This window comes from Pararge aegeria, chromosome 12 (genome assembly GCF_905163445.1).
Source record: "Pararge aegeria chromosome 12, ilParAegt1.1, whole genome shotgun sequence".
NCBI classification, from domain to species: Eukaryota; Metazoa; Arthropoda; class Insecta; order Lepidoptera; family Nymphalidae; genus Pararge; species Pararge aegeria.
The window spans coordinates 5,436,956-5,453,904 of NC_053191.1; the positions used below are offsets into that span (position 1 = coordinate 5,436,956).

At 37.0% G+C, this 16,949-nt stretch overlaps 1 protein-coding gene across 2 annotated transcripts; it reads left to right on the forward strand.

The window, feature by feature from the left end:
- The first annotated feature begins 2,125 nt into the window (after window positions 1-2,125).
- Window positions 2,126-15,233, forward strand: LOC120628099 (neo-calmodulin-like). 2 transcript variants are annotated; one of them, XM_039896316.1, is made up of 8 exons: window positions 2,126-2,229; window positions 4,357-4,486; window positions 6,354-6,454; window positions 8,763-8,902; window positions 9,881-10,024; window positions 10,526-10,735; window positions 13,563-13,619; window positions 14,468-15,233. In XM_039896316.1, the coding sequence occupies exons 2-8, from the start codon at window positions 4,484-4,486 to the stop codon at window positions 14,575-14,577; spliced, it is 765 nt and encodes a 254-aa protein (XP_039752250.1). In that variant the 5' UTR covers window positions 2,126-2,229; window positions 4,357-4,483; the 3' UTR covers window positions 14,578-15,233. The 2 variants fall into 2 exon arrangements, with proteins under 2 accessions (XP_039752250.1, XP_039752251.1); XM_039896317.1 differs by lacking the exon at window positions 2,126-2,229 and adding an exon at window positions 3,673-3,736.
- Window positions 15,234-16,949: the final 1,716 nt, after the last annotated feature.

A 16,949-nucleotide genomic window follows, 5' to 3' on the forward strand; every position in this document is an offset into this window, starting at 1 on the left:
CCACAATGGCGCTGGTGGATGCACAGGGTATGGTATGAATGTAGCAATCGTAGATGAATTGAAGTATGCCGAGTTAAAAAATTTAATGTCATTATCGACTAAAGTAGTTAATTATTGAGAATTTCAACAACTTACGTTGTACAAAATATTGTGGTAAATATAACCTTACTTCCTTGTATCTCCATACTTCCTTGTTTATTTTTCTAGCCTACTCTAACAATATTTATATTTGGCGCTTCTTTTAAGAGTTACCCTGATGCAAATGTGGCGCCATCCTAATTTAATACATTTTGACGACACTTTTTCATATACACAGATGACTCCTTACCTCTACCCTCCATAATTATTAGTATAGATTCGTTAATAACTTAGCATTTGAGTTAAGTTATTTTAGTTTTTTAAGCTTTCATAATTTTATTAGCTAAAAAATTAACAGCAATCAAAAAAAGTAAGGCAATAAGATTTAAATAACAATGCTTTACGCTGTTAGGTATGTTTAAAGGGTATAACTAAATAACTGAAAGGTTCCATTATCTATTTCCTATAATCATAGGACATAATTTTAATGGATTCAAATAAATAGTTAAATAGAAATTAAAATTTGGTTTCTCAGCTTTCACCGATCATTCCCAAAAGCGTGTCTGCTCCATTTCACGTGACATTGGCGAAGTAAATTGTATTAAATTGGTACAAACGCGAGCCACGAAACCAAAATTGAATTTAAGGACTAAAAAAAAATTGCAATTGGATCTAATTTGATAATGGTACCACCTTTCTTCTATTATTTCGAAGGTCACTCGATGACTATACCGTGGTCTACCAAAATAGCACTAGGGTGTAATAACTATCGTTAATGTTTTATTGTTAAACGGGTATGGAATATGGAAGTGTTGTAAGGAATGCATCAACATTATAACTTCTTAATGGGGTCGTAAAATGATGACGTGCTCAGTTCGATCAACTATTTTATGGTACCTATTTTATTTATTTTAATACCTGCTACTAATAATGTCTTACGATTTTTTTTAGATATTTTATGGCAATATTTTGACCATCTTGTCTGTTATGAAACAAATACAACGCCTGATATTGAAAACGTATTTTCCATTCCATTGAAACGATGTAGTACTTACAGTTGTAGAAACATCGATACAGTGGATTGCCCTCTTGACTGAGTAACCCTTGCCTCGGGTATACATATAAAATGTATTTTACGTAGCGCTGTGTAAAGTCGAGTTAGGGAACCGTTTCACAAAACCAGTATGAAATAATTTTGCGGTTACGCTCGTGTATGCTATTTCCCGACTTCCCTAGTAATTTTATGAATGCTACTGTTACTACATGAAATTGTCTGACGAACTAAGCATGTGGAATGAGATCACCTGAGAAGTGGAATGCGATCACCTATAATACCTAGACAAACATTTAATAGGGCATGCGAGGCAAAAGTCCTGCAAAATGCTGCCCTGTGTGGCTGTAACCGGCACTTTACAACCCCGCTTTTATGAACGGAACATAACATCCCCGGGCGAGTTGTTACCAAAACTTTACTACTTTCGCAATTATGTATATTAGGAGGTAGGTACAAATGTTATTAATTTTACTTTAAGCGTTTTTAAAATTTTGCGTATACTCTTATCTCTACTTAGAATCTACCTAGGTCTAAATTAATTGATTAAAATTCGTTAACACGGAGATAGTTTTTTAGACGAGTATCTTTAGTACCTACCCAACAATTTAAAGGTAAGCTTTAGATACAGAGAAAAGAAGAACTATTTCAGTGAAAAATAGCTTACTCTTCGCTAGAAATCCTTTCTGACACTCTTAACCACCACCGATATCACATCGAAGATTTGCCTAAAATAAGTATTTTTTTGTCGCATCAATAAAACTTTTCAGCGACAAATTTTAATTTTTTTTATTCCACTAACAGTAAACCCTTCACTGCAATCTCAACTGGTAGCAGGCTAACCTGTTAGGGAGAATGGTAGTAAGCTTTCCGGGAATTACTTTATGAAATAATGATTTTCCTGAATATGCGTTTGTGCAGCGCTTGCAAACAGCACCTTAAACATCCCAAAGCAATTCGCATGCGCGAGAATTTTGACATCGTCTTCTGGACCCAGCTTCTTTCAGTGTGATTGTTGCTTTCCATTCAATACCTGTGTGTACTGTGCTTTGTCTGCACTAGTGTCATTCAACAAAGTGCTTTAAAATTATCTACCCAAGGTAAATATTTGCACTTCCACTTTATAGAATATTTGATATGTATATTACGTAAAACCTGTGAATTGCAGGAGGTCTTACAGTAGGGTTAACATCACTTGCAACTATTTATGAAATCACTTTCGTAGGAACTCTCCGTGGCTGCATTAAATAGGTACGCATATTTATTGAGCCAACAAATGCCGTTTCTTCAGTTACTAATTCTATCGTGTAGTCCACAAAAACTTTATTCCGATTTCTACCTAGCTAACAACTATAAATAAATTTTAGTTAGGTACTATAGAATTTCATTTAAGTTTATTCATTAATTTTTAAATGTTTATTATTAAACATTACCATATTATATATTGAAATAAAGACCCAACATGTAAGTTGCAAAGGGGGATTAGAGATTCGACATTTTTTACTTGTTGAAAACAAGCAAATAAATTCTCCAGGAACTCCGCAAAAAAGAAGCATCTAGAACAGATGTGATTATTTTCTTAGGTTAGCCAGGCGCAATGCGCTAATAAGCTTGTGGTTAGTCCCAGAAAAGAGCAATGATACCCAAAGCCCCAAACTATTGCCATCATGTTGTCAGTGTCATTGTCTATGGTCGATCAATGATATCATAGTCGTATTTTTTTATGGAAAAACATAAATTTTTATTAATATTGTATCTATAAAATATGCGGAAATTTGTATTGTTAATTATATATTATAAAAAAACATTTTTTTTTTTATTTATATTTTTTTTCATTGATAGACCACTAGACGCAATAAATTTAATAGACGACTTTAGGCCCAGAGTACGCAACAGATAGAATAAATAAAGGGCGAATGTGGGCATAGGTTAGCTGATGATACAACCAGTTCATTAAAAGAGATTAATTAAAATCAGTTAAGATTATACACCATAACTGCTTTTAATTATATCAATTAAAAGCAGTTATGGTGTTAAATCGTCTCAATCTTTCTACCCTTATCCCGCAGGATCCCTATTGTTTTTTGGAATAAAAATAGCTTAAATGTTAACCCGGAGTATCAGCTATAACTATACTAAATTTTTTATTTAATCCGTTCAGCAGTTTCCGCGTGATGCGCTAACTGACAGACATACAGACATGCAAAAATTAAAAAAAAAAAACTGTTTGTGTTCTCTGTGGTTTTATGGATGTAACTTAATATTACTATTTTTCAAATTACATCCATATTTATTTTTTATTAGATGTAACAAAAAAAAACGAAATTAAAATTTAGTGCACTTAGAATATACAAACGTTAAATACCAAATTATTTATAGTAATGAATCTGGCTCGATGGTCGCCTATCCATTTAAGAAAATATTATGTGGGTTGTAAATAACTTAAATGGCTTAATTTCAGCGGCTCTCGAGTCTCGATGAATATGCCCCTATAAAGGCCAATTTACAACAATAATGCATCATTGTAAGAGCATTGTAGAGGATATACATTATATAGTTCTGTATAAATCATCGTGGGAGGAGACGCGATGTGATAAATCTGTGACGGTCAGTGGAAGAGATTTAGGCTTTGATACACAACGCTGTTTTAATATAGGCTGGTGGGGTTTAAGGATTATAAGCCCGTTACATGAGGAAGGAAGGAGGAATATTAACCGTAAGGTTTGACCTTCCTGGTGCAGTGGAGAACGCTGTGGTATTTTTATTAATAATAATAATAATTTCATTTATTTGCATTTAACATGGGTTACATAATATAAGTTACGTATTATAAGTTGGAGGTCCCGGAATCGATTACGGTAGGGGCAAAATTGCGGGATTTATAATTTCTGAATTGTCACATCTGGCTCTAGTTACTAGTACCAACGCAACGCAACATCGTATCGGTACGCTAAATCGCTTAGCGGCACATCTTTGTCGGTAGAATGGTAACCAGCCACGGCCAAAGCCTCCTTCCAGACAAATTTAACATTTCTTGTAAGTATTTCTTGTTTGGACCCTACTAAAAATCAGCGTTGTCTGATCCGTTGACCGCAACGATGCAACTTACTCCTAAATTATTGTTTTTATTTCTCCTTTCTCGTAGTTGTAGTATGTTGTACTTTATTGTGGTAAATAAAAATATTTATTATTATTATTATTGTAAGAATCTTTTATTTGTCCTTTAGTTACCTTCGCGTATAGGGCGGGCGGGACAACGCCTGCTGCAGTACGAAAGGAAAATATACAAACATATTCTCCGCGGTGAACAACTTCTTCGCTGATTCACCACTGGTGAATCAGCTTAAAGGCATTATGGTAAGATTTAGTTAATACTACTTACATACATACCTACTTAAGCATTCAGAAAGCTCACCATTATCATCACCATGCTCGAAGTTTTAACTTTAAACCGACTTCCTCCAAAATGGAGGAGGTTATGAACTCTGTTGTTGTCCATTTTAAACTGGAAAGTAGAGCAATAGTGAATGAATGAATGAATTATTTATTTATTTCTCCACATTACTTATAAGTACAATATTATGTTGCTTACGGGCTATTTTGTTACACAGTTATAATGTGGGGACTGATGCTTGAACTAGGTCCCTGGGGAAAGGGCCTGTGTCTCAAGCCACCAGGCCCTTTCCCCAGGATAAAATATACAAGGATGAATATAATTTAGTTTAAGTAATGTTATAATTTCAGTTATTCGGTAATATTTAAATTTAAGTAAGAGTAACTATATTAGACTTATAGTAGAGTAGACTTTATTTTATTTTATTTTTTCTTTAATTGAAAGCCAACAGTTGTAATTACTATATAGTTAAGAATTTGGTTGACTTAAAACTAATAACAGGTTTCCACAGATAACTTTTATATAAACAAGGGTACCTGGTAGAACCCAGCAAAAATGTAGCAAACTATAACTAAAGATTGAGTTTGCCTAATATGCAACAGATTATCTAATAGGTTGCGACGTACACTATCATCACGGTCACGGAATACAGAATAATGAAATCTTTTTATGCCTAGGTAATCGTGAGGGTACAATAAAATCTAACTTAGTAAGTAGTTCTGGACTAACTATTGACCCTCTAACAATGTTAAGTAAGCAATGTTTCTACGTTTAAGAAGGGGTACAAGGCGTCCGAACATGATATTTCATAGGAAGTTTTAGGAAGGTGAAATTTGTGCTTAAGGAATCTGATAAATTCCTTTTGAATACTTTCTATTTTTGGATATAAACGTGATACGTAAGATTCTATATTTTTCTTCTCCGCCGGGAATGATAATCGAGGCGCTAATAGCGAGTGAATAACCTGTTTCGATCAAAATCTAGGAAACTTTCAAACGGTGGAAAAACAGCAATATATGGTCAGTTATTTTCTGAGAACGTATTTAAAATTTTATCCTGTTTTTGTCCTCAGAAGTGTGATGAAAATCGTCGCAGGTATGAAACGAGTTTGGTACATTACTTGTACACTCTCGGCTTTCTTAGCGTATTCGCTTTTATCTCATGCGCTTAATACCGCCACAACTGTTAAATGCAATTTTACAAAACCAGATTCATAATCTACTATTATGTTATAGTTAAAAGATTTTTTACACTGGGGCAATGCAATGTCTTACGCCGGTAAAAATCCAAAGCTTTATAAAGAGTGTACCTAATTTCCGAGACGTTGCATCTAGAATCCTAAGTGGTTTTAGGTGCGCCCAAGACAAAAACATTATTCCTGCTTTACTGGACGTTTCACACCTTTTGAAACAAACATATCATCAAGGCTAGTTTAATCGCCTATATCTATTTTAATAGTATCCGGAGTTAAATTACTGCACTTGACGACGTCACTCGACATTTTTCATATCAATCACTAGAATAAAACATTTCGAAGATTACATTACGAAAGAGTTTTAAAAAAGGTCTACGAGCTTTGGCTAGTGAAAGAGATGCCGCTATTCGTCGAAGCGAGATATCAATAATAGAATGAGCACAATATTTTTTTCGGATGCTGGATTCTGAATTCAAATCACATGCAACCATAGGGTTAATGGATTCCAGTACAAAATTACAAACCCTCTATAAGTCTATCAGGGTTGTAATGCTGCACTCTACCTTCGAATGACAGTACTTGTAATAAGGTATTATCGAGGTAATAGTGTGAGAAGTTAGTTTAATTGTCTTTAGACTCGACAAACAAGCAGTACGGAGCCTGGACCGCCAGACGAGTCCCGTCCAATCAACGTACGGACTCCTTCAGTCAGCTTTGCTATCAGCCCTTCGCAAAGGTAACTCTTTATAAAATGTAAGTATCTAAAGTATGTTGGATAATACTAATCGGTTTACAATGATCCTAAGCTTAATTTTCTCTGATCCAAGAAAAACAGGAAAATCAGCAACAAAGCATTTGTGGGTGAGGCCTTTACAAGGAATAATTGCGGCCGACTGGCGCAGTGGACAGCGACCCTGCTCTCTGAGTCCTAGGTCGTGGGTTCGATACCCACAACTGGAAAATGTTTGTGTGATAAACATGATTGTTTTTCAGTGTCTTGGTGTTTATCTGTATATTATAAGTATTTATGTGTATTATATTCATAAAAATATTCAACAGCTATCTTAGTACCTATAACACAAGCTACGCTTACTTTGGGGTTAGATGGCGATGTGTGTATTGTTGTAGTATATTTATTTATTAATTTTTTATTTATTTATTATTGTGTGTCCTGAAAATGCTCCGGTGTCAGAGCGAAACATGCATAGAGAGTTCATTGTGGAAGATCTGTTTAATCCGGACTAAGTAATCAGATTGAAGAAATAGCAAATTGCACCTTACAGATTCATGTATTAAAAGTAGGCCTAGACTGTAACCCTCCTGTCGTGGACTAAAAAGAGTAACTGCTGAGTTTCCTGCAGGATTCTTCTTGGTAGAGTTTGCATACCGAACCAGAGATAGAGTCAATACAAATTGACAGACTTAACATTTCAGAAGTGCAAAGTGAGCATAATTGAAATAAATGAATTTTAAATTTACTTTTTTACAAATGACAACTGGTTATTAGCAGCCTTCTTACAGCTATAATAGAAAGGCCAGGTTAGGTATCCATAGTTTATAGAGTCGGTGGCATATCAACGGTAAAGCAAGTCAATTCCCTCTCGAGGGGTGCGATCATATCAGTATGCGGAACGAGTGAGGTTGTTCCGGTGCGGGCGTATTGTTTGACGACTGACGAGGAAATCTTAGTTAGGATAGGTTATGATTATGAAGTGGCGCTCATAATCGTCGTAATATAAAATCGGGCATTGTTTGTGTTTAAATTATTGTAACGGTACTTCTTTAAATAGTACCTACAAAGTAGAGATAAACAGTAGTTGGATATTTCGTTTGCCTTTGATGGTTTGGTAAACTTTTTTAAATTGGTGGACATGGTATTATTTGATGTGTTATTATTACAATTATTTATTTTATATTTCGATAAAGACTTTAGAAATAATTTGCTTTAGTATTAAACAAATCTTTGAAATGAACCTCTACATATATAATTAAAAATTGTATGCAATTATTTTGAGTGGAATGAAACAATACATTTTATATTTTAAAAGCAATACAGTAACTTAGGCTGGAAAGGCGGATCTTTTAATCCACTTTTCCTCTGAAGAGACTTCATAGCTTCTCTATGCAAAGTTTGTTCCATAAAATAAATTGGAGCGGGGGATGCGCTGACCGAGGCAAGTAGCCACGTGCGGAATATTAATTTATATTCCGCATTTTTCTGTTAATATGGACTTAGCTAGAAATAAAAGTGTTTTTTTTAAAACAATCTAATTACCGGAAACAGTCTGAAACTGCGTATCAGAGGTAACTATACAATTGGTGAATTTCTTAATTACAAGGTTGCTTGGAAGCATTCGGCTCCGCATTCATCTCTCACAAGATAGAAAAATAAATGTTAAAATGTAAAATGTAAAGTGTTGATGTTGGAAAAGAGCAGAGATTGCTGAGATTCTTGCCGGCTTTTGCTCGGTAGAATCTGCCTTCCGAACCGGTGGTAGAGACACTACAAACAGACAGACTTGACGTTTCCAAAGTGCTTATTGCACGCCTGACAAGCGAAGCGTTGAGGCGATACGAACTCTCGATATATGAAAGTCAAGGATTTTTCGATTGCATTGCATATATGGGATAATATTATCATATACTTATATATCAAGAAAAAAACCTTCGTTTAAAAGTATTTGATATTTTTTAAAAAACAATACTTTTGTTTAAAGTATAAAAAAAAGAATTACAAAAATATTCGAGGACGTCAGCTTCATAATCGCAACGCGCTGTTTGCTATTGAAAATCTCTGAGTAACTCGTTGTCGTTTAATTACAATTAATACAAAACAAAAAATATTTTTCATTAGTCTTTAGTGTGTCTCTTATGAAAATTGGGTTCGTTCATAATGCTTTCGAGCTATTCTGTTGCTTTACGTCGAGAATGGCGAGAAATGTTGAAAGTATTTTTTTTAATAAATTTTGGATTTTAAACCTAGCACTCTCGCCAACTAACCACTATTTTCCTGTAAACCCTAAATAAAGATCATTGATTTTCAGTCAGCTATCGGACAGGTCCATCACGCCAACTCAGCCTCAGCGACAGGTTGCTTTTCTCAAGCCAGCTGCAAATACAACACTCGATCGGAAAGCCTCTATTGTTGATGAAAACACTGGGATAACCAGAACCCAAATGAAAGGTAAGTTTTCTTTTATACTTATCCTCATCAAAAAGTCTCACCGGGTTCGTGTTTTCAAATTTTCATTAGTTACCTATACTTCGGGACCGAAGGTTTTATTAGCTATACATCGCTGCGCAAAATGTATACTTACAATAGGTACCTCCTAAAACTAAGGCAGTGTACCCACGTTTCCCTCCGACGCAACGTACGTTGAATTAACATTATTAATATATAAACTTGGTTCACGCGAATCGCTTCGTGAAAAATTTAAACAAATAGGTATTCTTACAGTAGCTTCGCAATACATTTATAATAATATAGTCTTTGTGAGACAAAATATTACTCTTTATAAATCAAAAGCTGAAATTAACAATCGACTTACCAGAAACGGTCATAAATTAGTGATATCTGCATATCGTCTGCGAAAGGTGCAGAACTCCTTTGTGGGGTTGAGTATACGCTTTTACAACATGATTCCTAAGGAAATTCTTGACCTACCAACGCATACATTTAAAAAATGTGTAAAAACGCATCTAGTACAGCGAGGTTACTATACATTTGATGAATTCCTCAATGACAAGGTAGAATGGAAGCAGCCAGCCTCGCTCTCAACTCCCGCAAGATAGCAAAATGATTGTAAATGTTGATGTTGGAAAAGAGCAACTACTGAGTTTCTTGCCGGCTCTTCTCGGTAGAATCTGCTTTCCGAACCGGTGGTAGAGTCACACAAACATACATACTTGACGTTTCAAAAGTGCTTATAAAGTAGGCCTACTTGAAATAAATGAATTTGAATATGTAAAGTCAACATCTCCTGAAGATGCAACGATGTCGGAGCGAAACGTGCGTAGTGCGTGGTACATTGCCAAAGATCTGTTTGGTGTGCAGTATAAAGATTGAAGTACATAGTTATAAATTACACCATATTTCTCCTGCTTTACGCGGTGTAGGTATATAACAAATTAAGCTTAATTTTCATGATAAACCTATTTTCAGAATTTCGCGAAGCCTTCCGCCTGTTCGATAAGGATGGCGACGGGACGATTACGAAAGAGGAGTTGGGTCGGGTTATGCGCAGCCTCGGCCAGTTTGCGAGGGTAGAAGAGTTACATGATATGCTTCAAGAGGTTGACAGTGATGGTAAGAAACAACTAAATTTAACTTACGTAGTTGATATCGACTTGCTAACGTTCCGCAAGGGATTGGAAGTCCTTCCGGAGTCTGGTAACATGGATTCCTTCAGAACAAGTGCACCTTTAACCTTACTAATAAACGCTACATATACCCTACATATCTTAATGATTACTCACACAATGTTTTCTATCTGTCATCGGACATTCGTGGGCCGGTAATGGTTTTATATGGTGATGATGATGATGATGATACAATAAATATGACCAATAATCCTTATCTAAATAAAGAACCTAATGCAAAGTATTAGTAATTCAGCGTAAATGTTCCTTAATTAAATTTATTTTATGTATTAATATTATGGAATATTTGACTACTCCATATTTAACTTTACTCGACAGTTAAGTTTATTTTCTAGATAGAACCTGGATATTCAGGTCTTAATGCAGTAAAGCTTTGGTATATAATTAAAAAAAACTAACAGCATTTACGAACTGCTTCGAATTTCAGGCGACGGCAATGTCAGTTTCGAGGAGTTCGTGAACATCCTCTCAAAGTCTATGTCTGGGGCCGCTGGTGGTACAAGCTCCGCTGAACAAGAGGAAAGGGAACTGAGAGATGCTTTCAGAGTATTCGACAAGCACAACCGTGGCTACATCTGCGCGTCGGACTTGAGGGCAGTGCTGCAATGTCTTGGAGAAGACCTTTCCGAGGAAGAAAGTGAGCTTTTATTTACGGTATTATGTATATGTACCTATTTTTTTGGCTGATTTTACAATACCATTTCATTTTCATAGAATTAGCGAAGCAGTGTCGAATACCAGCACGCACCTTCTTATATTCTAAGTTATGTGCGTTTTAAGCAATCAAAGTATCACCATAATGTTCTCAAAGGTGTGTGGAGTCCACCAATCCGCACTGGGCCAGCGAGGTGGACTACGGCCGTAACTCCTGCTCAATGTGTAGTCGGCCAGCACCTAATGGGTTGATATGATTAAGGTGATACAAATGTTTAGACAACCACCAAAAAAGAAGTGTACCTAACTTATGTATTTAGGCATCATAACTAGGTATTAATGTGAGTTTCTTCGCTATACCATAACTACTAGGTGCCCGTACAGTTTCAATGCTTTAAATATCATTCGTGCAGCTATATTTCTTTTTTTCATTTCACCGCTTCTTATTTTTATTCTTACTTTGGCAGTCTGTTGGTTCGGCAAATCAGCCCAAATTCAAATTTCTTTATTTTTTTTTTTTAAAGTATATAGACAAGTGCTTGACTGCAATCACACCTGATGGTAAATGATGATGCAGCCTAAGATGAAGCGCGCTTGCCTAGAAGATGCCTATTCACTCTTGATTTGAAGGTACCCAGATTATAGGTATCAGGGAAGACGGAAGATGGGAGGGCATTCCAGGCCTTTGCGGTGCGGATCAGAAAGGAAGAAGCAAAACGCTTCGTACGTGTTGATGGTATTTCAACCACGTAACGGTGCAGATTCTTTCGGTGCCTCGCAGTTCGATGGTAGAAAGGAGATGGTTTGACCAAATCGAATAGCTCCTGAGCACACTCTCCGAAATGTATCTTGTAGAAAACAGCCAGACAAGCAACCTTGCGCCGGTGTTCAAGGCTTTGAAGTCTACTGACTACAAGGTCGTTGCCAATGAGTCTCCTAGCACGACGATCCACCGAATCCAAAGCATCGAGCTGGTACTTGGCAGAGCCATCCCATAAATGGCTGCAGTACTCCATGCACGACCGAACCTGAGCTTGGTACAGGGTTAGAAGCTGTTCTGGCGTGAAGTAGCGCTTAACTTTGTTGAGGATGCCAAGTTTTTTGCCAGCAGTTTTAGCTTTGGACTCGATGCATTGTCCAAAGTTTAGATTGGACGAAATGCTGATACCTAGGAGCTCAATACTATTCGTGATTGGCACAGATACATTTCGGAAAGTCGGAGTTAGGGGGAACGGACTCCGTTTGGCGGAAAACAAACACGCTTGGGTTTTGGAAGCATTAAACTGTACCAGATTAGTGTCACCCCAATCGGACACCTCGCTTAAGGCCAGATTAACGCGTTCCACCAAGGCCTCTCTGAGCACAAGAGTTTCTTCTCCACTAGCTCGTGGACTGGACATGTATCTAACCGTCACAGTGCTGTCATCTGCATACCCAAAGATGCCGGGTTTTAACAGATCATTTATATGCAGCAGGAAGAGCGTAGCGGAAAGAACCGATCCCTGAGGGACACCAGCGTTGATGGCCATTAGGTCAGACGAGGACCCATCGACGACAACCCGAAAAAATCGTCCACTCAAGAAATCAGCGATCCAGTTGCAAAAACTAATGGGTAACCCGTAGGCTGGAAGCTTGTGCAGAAGACTTTCATGCCAGACACGGTCAAAAGCTTTCGATACATCGAGTGAAACGGCGAGCGCTTCACCGTGCTTATCCATGGCTTCACCCCAGATGTGCGTGGCATACACTAAAAGATCCCCTGTTGACCGATTTCGTCGAAAACCGTACTGACGGTCTGACAGGAGTTCGTTGTTTTCTAGGTATGCCAGAAGTCTGTTATTAAGTACACGCTCCAGACTTTTACATAATAAAGAGGTGATAGCAATTGGTCTGTAGTTAGATGGGTCGGCACGGCTACCCTTTTTTGGAACAGGTTGCACGTTGGCAATCTTCCAAGCTTTCGGGACCTGAGTGGTTTTAAGGGAGAGGCGGTATAAACGTGTTAGAATAGGAGACAATTCGGGAGCACAGGTTTTAAGAACCACTGCTGGAATACCGTCTGGACCACTGGCTTTATTCACATCCAGATTGCGGAGCACTTTTAAAACCTCACACTGTCGAATGCGTATCTCTGGCATGACAGAGTCACAAAAAGGTATGGTTGGTGGTGAGGCACTTCCTGAATCTAGCTGTGAATTAGCTGCAAACAGAGATCCTAAGAGGTTAGCTTTATCTGTTGCAGTAAAAGCCAGAGACCCGTCAGGTTTCAAAAGGGGTGGCAGCGAAGGACGGCAAAAATTCGTTTCGATGGACTTCGAAAGGGACCAAAAAGCTTTACTACCACGTGGATAAGAAGCTAATTTTGCCCCGATACGTATGGTGCGACTAAAACGAGCTCTTTTTAGTACCTTCTTGTAGGACTTGGCGGCTGAGTTAAAAGCTCTCTTCTTGGCGGTGATATCCGGAGCTTTTTTTGAACGGGCTTCAGCCCACGCTGCAAACGCTGTATCTTTATGCGCCTCGGCTTGGGCACACTCAGCGTTAGCGTTATTCATACATATATGTTTACATAATTACACATAGTAACTTCGTTCGCCACCTTAAACCTAAAGCTACGAGGGTTCCAAACGCGCCCTGGTCTAAGAAGAGCCCGCAACAAACTTAGCCGGGTAATTATTTTTTTGTTATCACCATATAACAGTAAATCTATATAAAGCTATGAAGGAAGGGATTTTTCTGTCCCTACTTACCCAATCGTAATCTACTTATTTAATTTAGTCCAAAGTTCAAAAATATTTTTTTTATTTCAGTCGAAGATATGATCAAAGAAGTGGACTCAGACGGTGACGGTCGCATCGATTTCTTAGGTAGGTACCTATAATTACTTACCACTTAGTAACTAATTAGGTGGCCTGACTCAATAAATTTAATCTTGGTACAGGATTAGTGCGATTCGGATACATGATAAATTGTGATAACGGTTTATCGTCAACCTCTAAATCATTATAATCTTTATAAACACCACTAATCCAAGAAGTGTTAAATATAAAACAACTGTCATCAGAAAACAAATGTCTGATCAGAATCCGACTAGCGGTCGTTTTTTTGTTTCCAATCCATCATCGTCATTCTTAGCGGATAGGAATGATGCATTAGAAACATATAGGACTAAAACTCTTCACGCTTCAGCGCGGCAAATAATTTTGTTAAATATAATTTGCAATTTTGTCTGGTTTTGGACGTGGCTAGTTACCACCCTACCGACAAAGACGTGTCGCTAAGCGATTCAGTGTTCGGGTGCGATGTCACGAAGAAACTGCAGCGTATCTTGCGATAGGCGTAAATCTTGCGACGCTGCTGTCAAACATCACTTTTCCATACATTGAATAAACAAAAGTGACGTTTGACAGCAGTGATCGCGAGATTTACGCCAGTTGCAAGCCTGTCGCGAGATACGTAATCACTCTGCCGATTAGTTGTATGACTGCCATACTTCCTAACAGGTTAGCCCGTTACCATCTTAGGCTACATCATCACTTACAATCAGATGAGATGTCAATCAAGGGCTAACTTGTATCGGAATTAAAAAAATATATCGCCAATTTCTGAAAAATAACTGAAAAACATGGGTCACTTTTTCAAAATAGTTAATATTTTAGTCATCATATCTATTATTATCAGTATGTTTAGGTATAGAGTGTTATGAATATTTCAGAATTCGTGAGAGCATTGGGTGAACCAGAAGACGCTTGCGACGACGAAGACGATGAGGATACAAACGATGGAATTGACATAACTTTAACACGACCCGTGGCCGCTAACTGAATTCGATCGATCTTACTACTCATAGAAAACCGCTTGTGATTTAAAATATTATAAAAAAAAAATGTTATACACCCCTTACAAATTACTTTATTCACATGTAAAAGGACGACGTAAGTTGTGAGCCGGTTGTGATGACCACCTTTAGGCCTATTCCGCGACTGATGCCTAATTTAGTTTTTTCAACAAGTTGCTAACCGGTTCTCAAGCACCATTTCATCCGATAGACGTTAACTGTTGGACATAGTCATTTCCACTCCACGGTCTTCAGTCAAGAGATTTGCACGGCTTGCGGCAGGAGACAAAAATCATATCCTCCGATTATATCCTCTGACAAGGGATGACATTAACGTGTTCTTTCCAAAGAACGGTAACAGGGTATTGCAGAAGTTTACCTTCGTTTCATCATCGAAGCCTATAACCATCCACTGCTGGAACAGGCTTCTCCTCTCGGATTGGTGACCGCTGTAGATGCACAGAAGACGCTGCAGCCGCTCTTTATTAGTCGCCTCGTACGACACCGCGGAGGGGCTACCCTCGTTTATTATTAAGATATTATTTCCACGTGTGCATGGGCGCACAGGTCAGAGTTTATAAATCCGTGAAAGCAGGGCTAGCACGGTGAGGAGATTAAAATTATACCCCCTCACAAGGGATAATATTAATAACGTGTCCACCTGTTAAAGCACGTGAACATGGAATAGGAGAAGTTTACCCCCGTTTAGCAATACACATATATTTCTTAATAATATTTTTGGATTTATCCACGATAATATTATTGGATTTCTCAATAATATTTTTGGATTTGTTGACCGTTATCACGACGGGACTATGTACCCGTTGAACTTTATTTAAGAAATGTTGATTAACCACGAAAATCTTAGTTTAAAATCTTTAATTACACATAGATATATTATTTGGATATTATTTCCACTTGTGTGCCAACGCTCTGAGAGTTGATAAAGCTGTGGGAGAAGATAAATTTGTATCCTTTTCCTGGTGATATAATTGTCTCCTGCCCATGCAAGCCGTGTTGTAGAGATTTGCTTGATGTAGTTTGTCCACCTCCACAGCGTCGGCACTAGGTATTACCTACACGATTGGTTGACAAGTAGCTAATTTACTTACGAATACTGTCATAGTCAACAGGCGCACTAAACGCTTTTCTTCGGATCCTACGATGCTGTCATCTCTGAAGTCGTTCGCATTATTAGTAACCTAACGTAATTTTTAGGTGTGTGCGATCATCTTGATATCACAGGGTAATTAAAATACCTACTTATTCCATATCCTAGGGTAGAATGAAGAATTAAAACATAATCAAAATTAAAGCCTTTTTATGAAATAAGTATTGTCGGTTTTGCATTATTTTAAGTAAATTTAATCATTGCCTTTATTTTTAGTATAAGATTCCAGGATTCACGGCACTGAAATATTTTAAGAGATTTTTCATATCTCATGTTCGAAAAATTAGCGTTTTTTATCTAAACATGTCATTACTTTATCGCGGGTGGTAAAGTAATTCCGAAAGTCAGAAACAGTCGGAACAACTTAGCTTATAACATCGTATTTACAAATAATTCCATCTTGATCTAGGTACTTTTTCGGCATAGCGTAGTTCCATTAACCAGATTATTGTGAAGTGACTCTTATCTTAGCGGAATTTACACTGAGCGTTCGTATATGCTGTGTGACCCCATAGTAATTTGCGAGCCTAAGTAACTATCTTCCACTTTACTATATCATTATCAAGATTTAATATTTCTTGTAAATTCATCAAAGTTCTTCTATAAATTAATATTTATAAAGTAAAAAGAATTTATTAAAATACTTAAATTCAATATACCTACCTACTTACATATTTTATAAAAATAAACTACAATTATATACCGATTTTAATATCTTAAATTTCTTGAATGTCTATTTGTATCTGCTTTTCTGTAAAATAATAATCTTTATATTTTTCTCAAATTTTATCTCCTATACAGATATCATAAATGCATATTTATAATTAGAGGGAAAAAAACAATAAAATGGAGTATCTACTGAATGTGGAGTTTTATTTTTAAATATTATATCAAAAAGGCTTACTATCATGCATAAAGCAGTATAATTCTAAATGGAAGTTCCATGAGCATCATCAATATTAAAATATGACTGCTTTATAATACAGTAATAAGTTCATACAGATAATATAGATACTTTTATTCCCGAAATGCACCAGGATAACGTTCCCATGGGTTTTCAAAATATAGCCTGTTACCTAGGCATCGTAATACTACATCTCTAAACCGTTTTGGCGCTGATGGCGGACTTGTGTTTAAACCCAGATTGTCAACGTGTCATTATCTACTCTTTACCGGCATAGGTCTCCT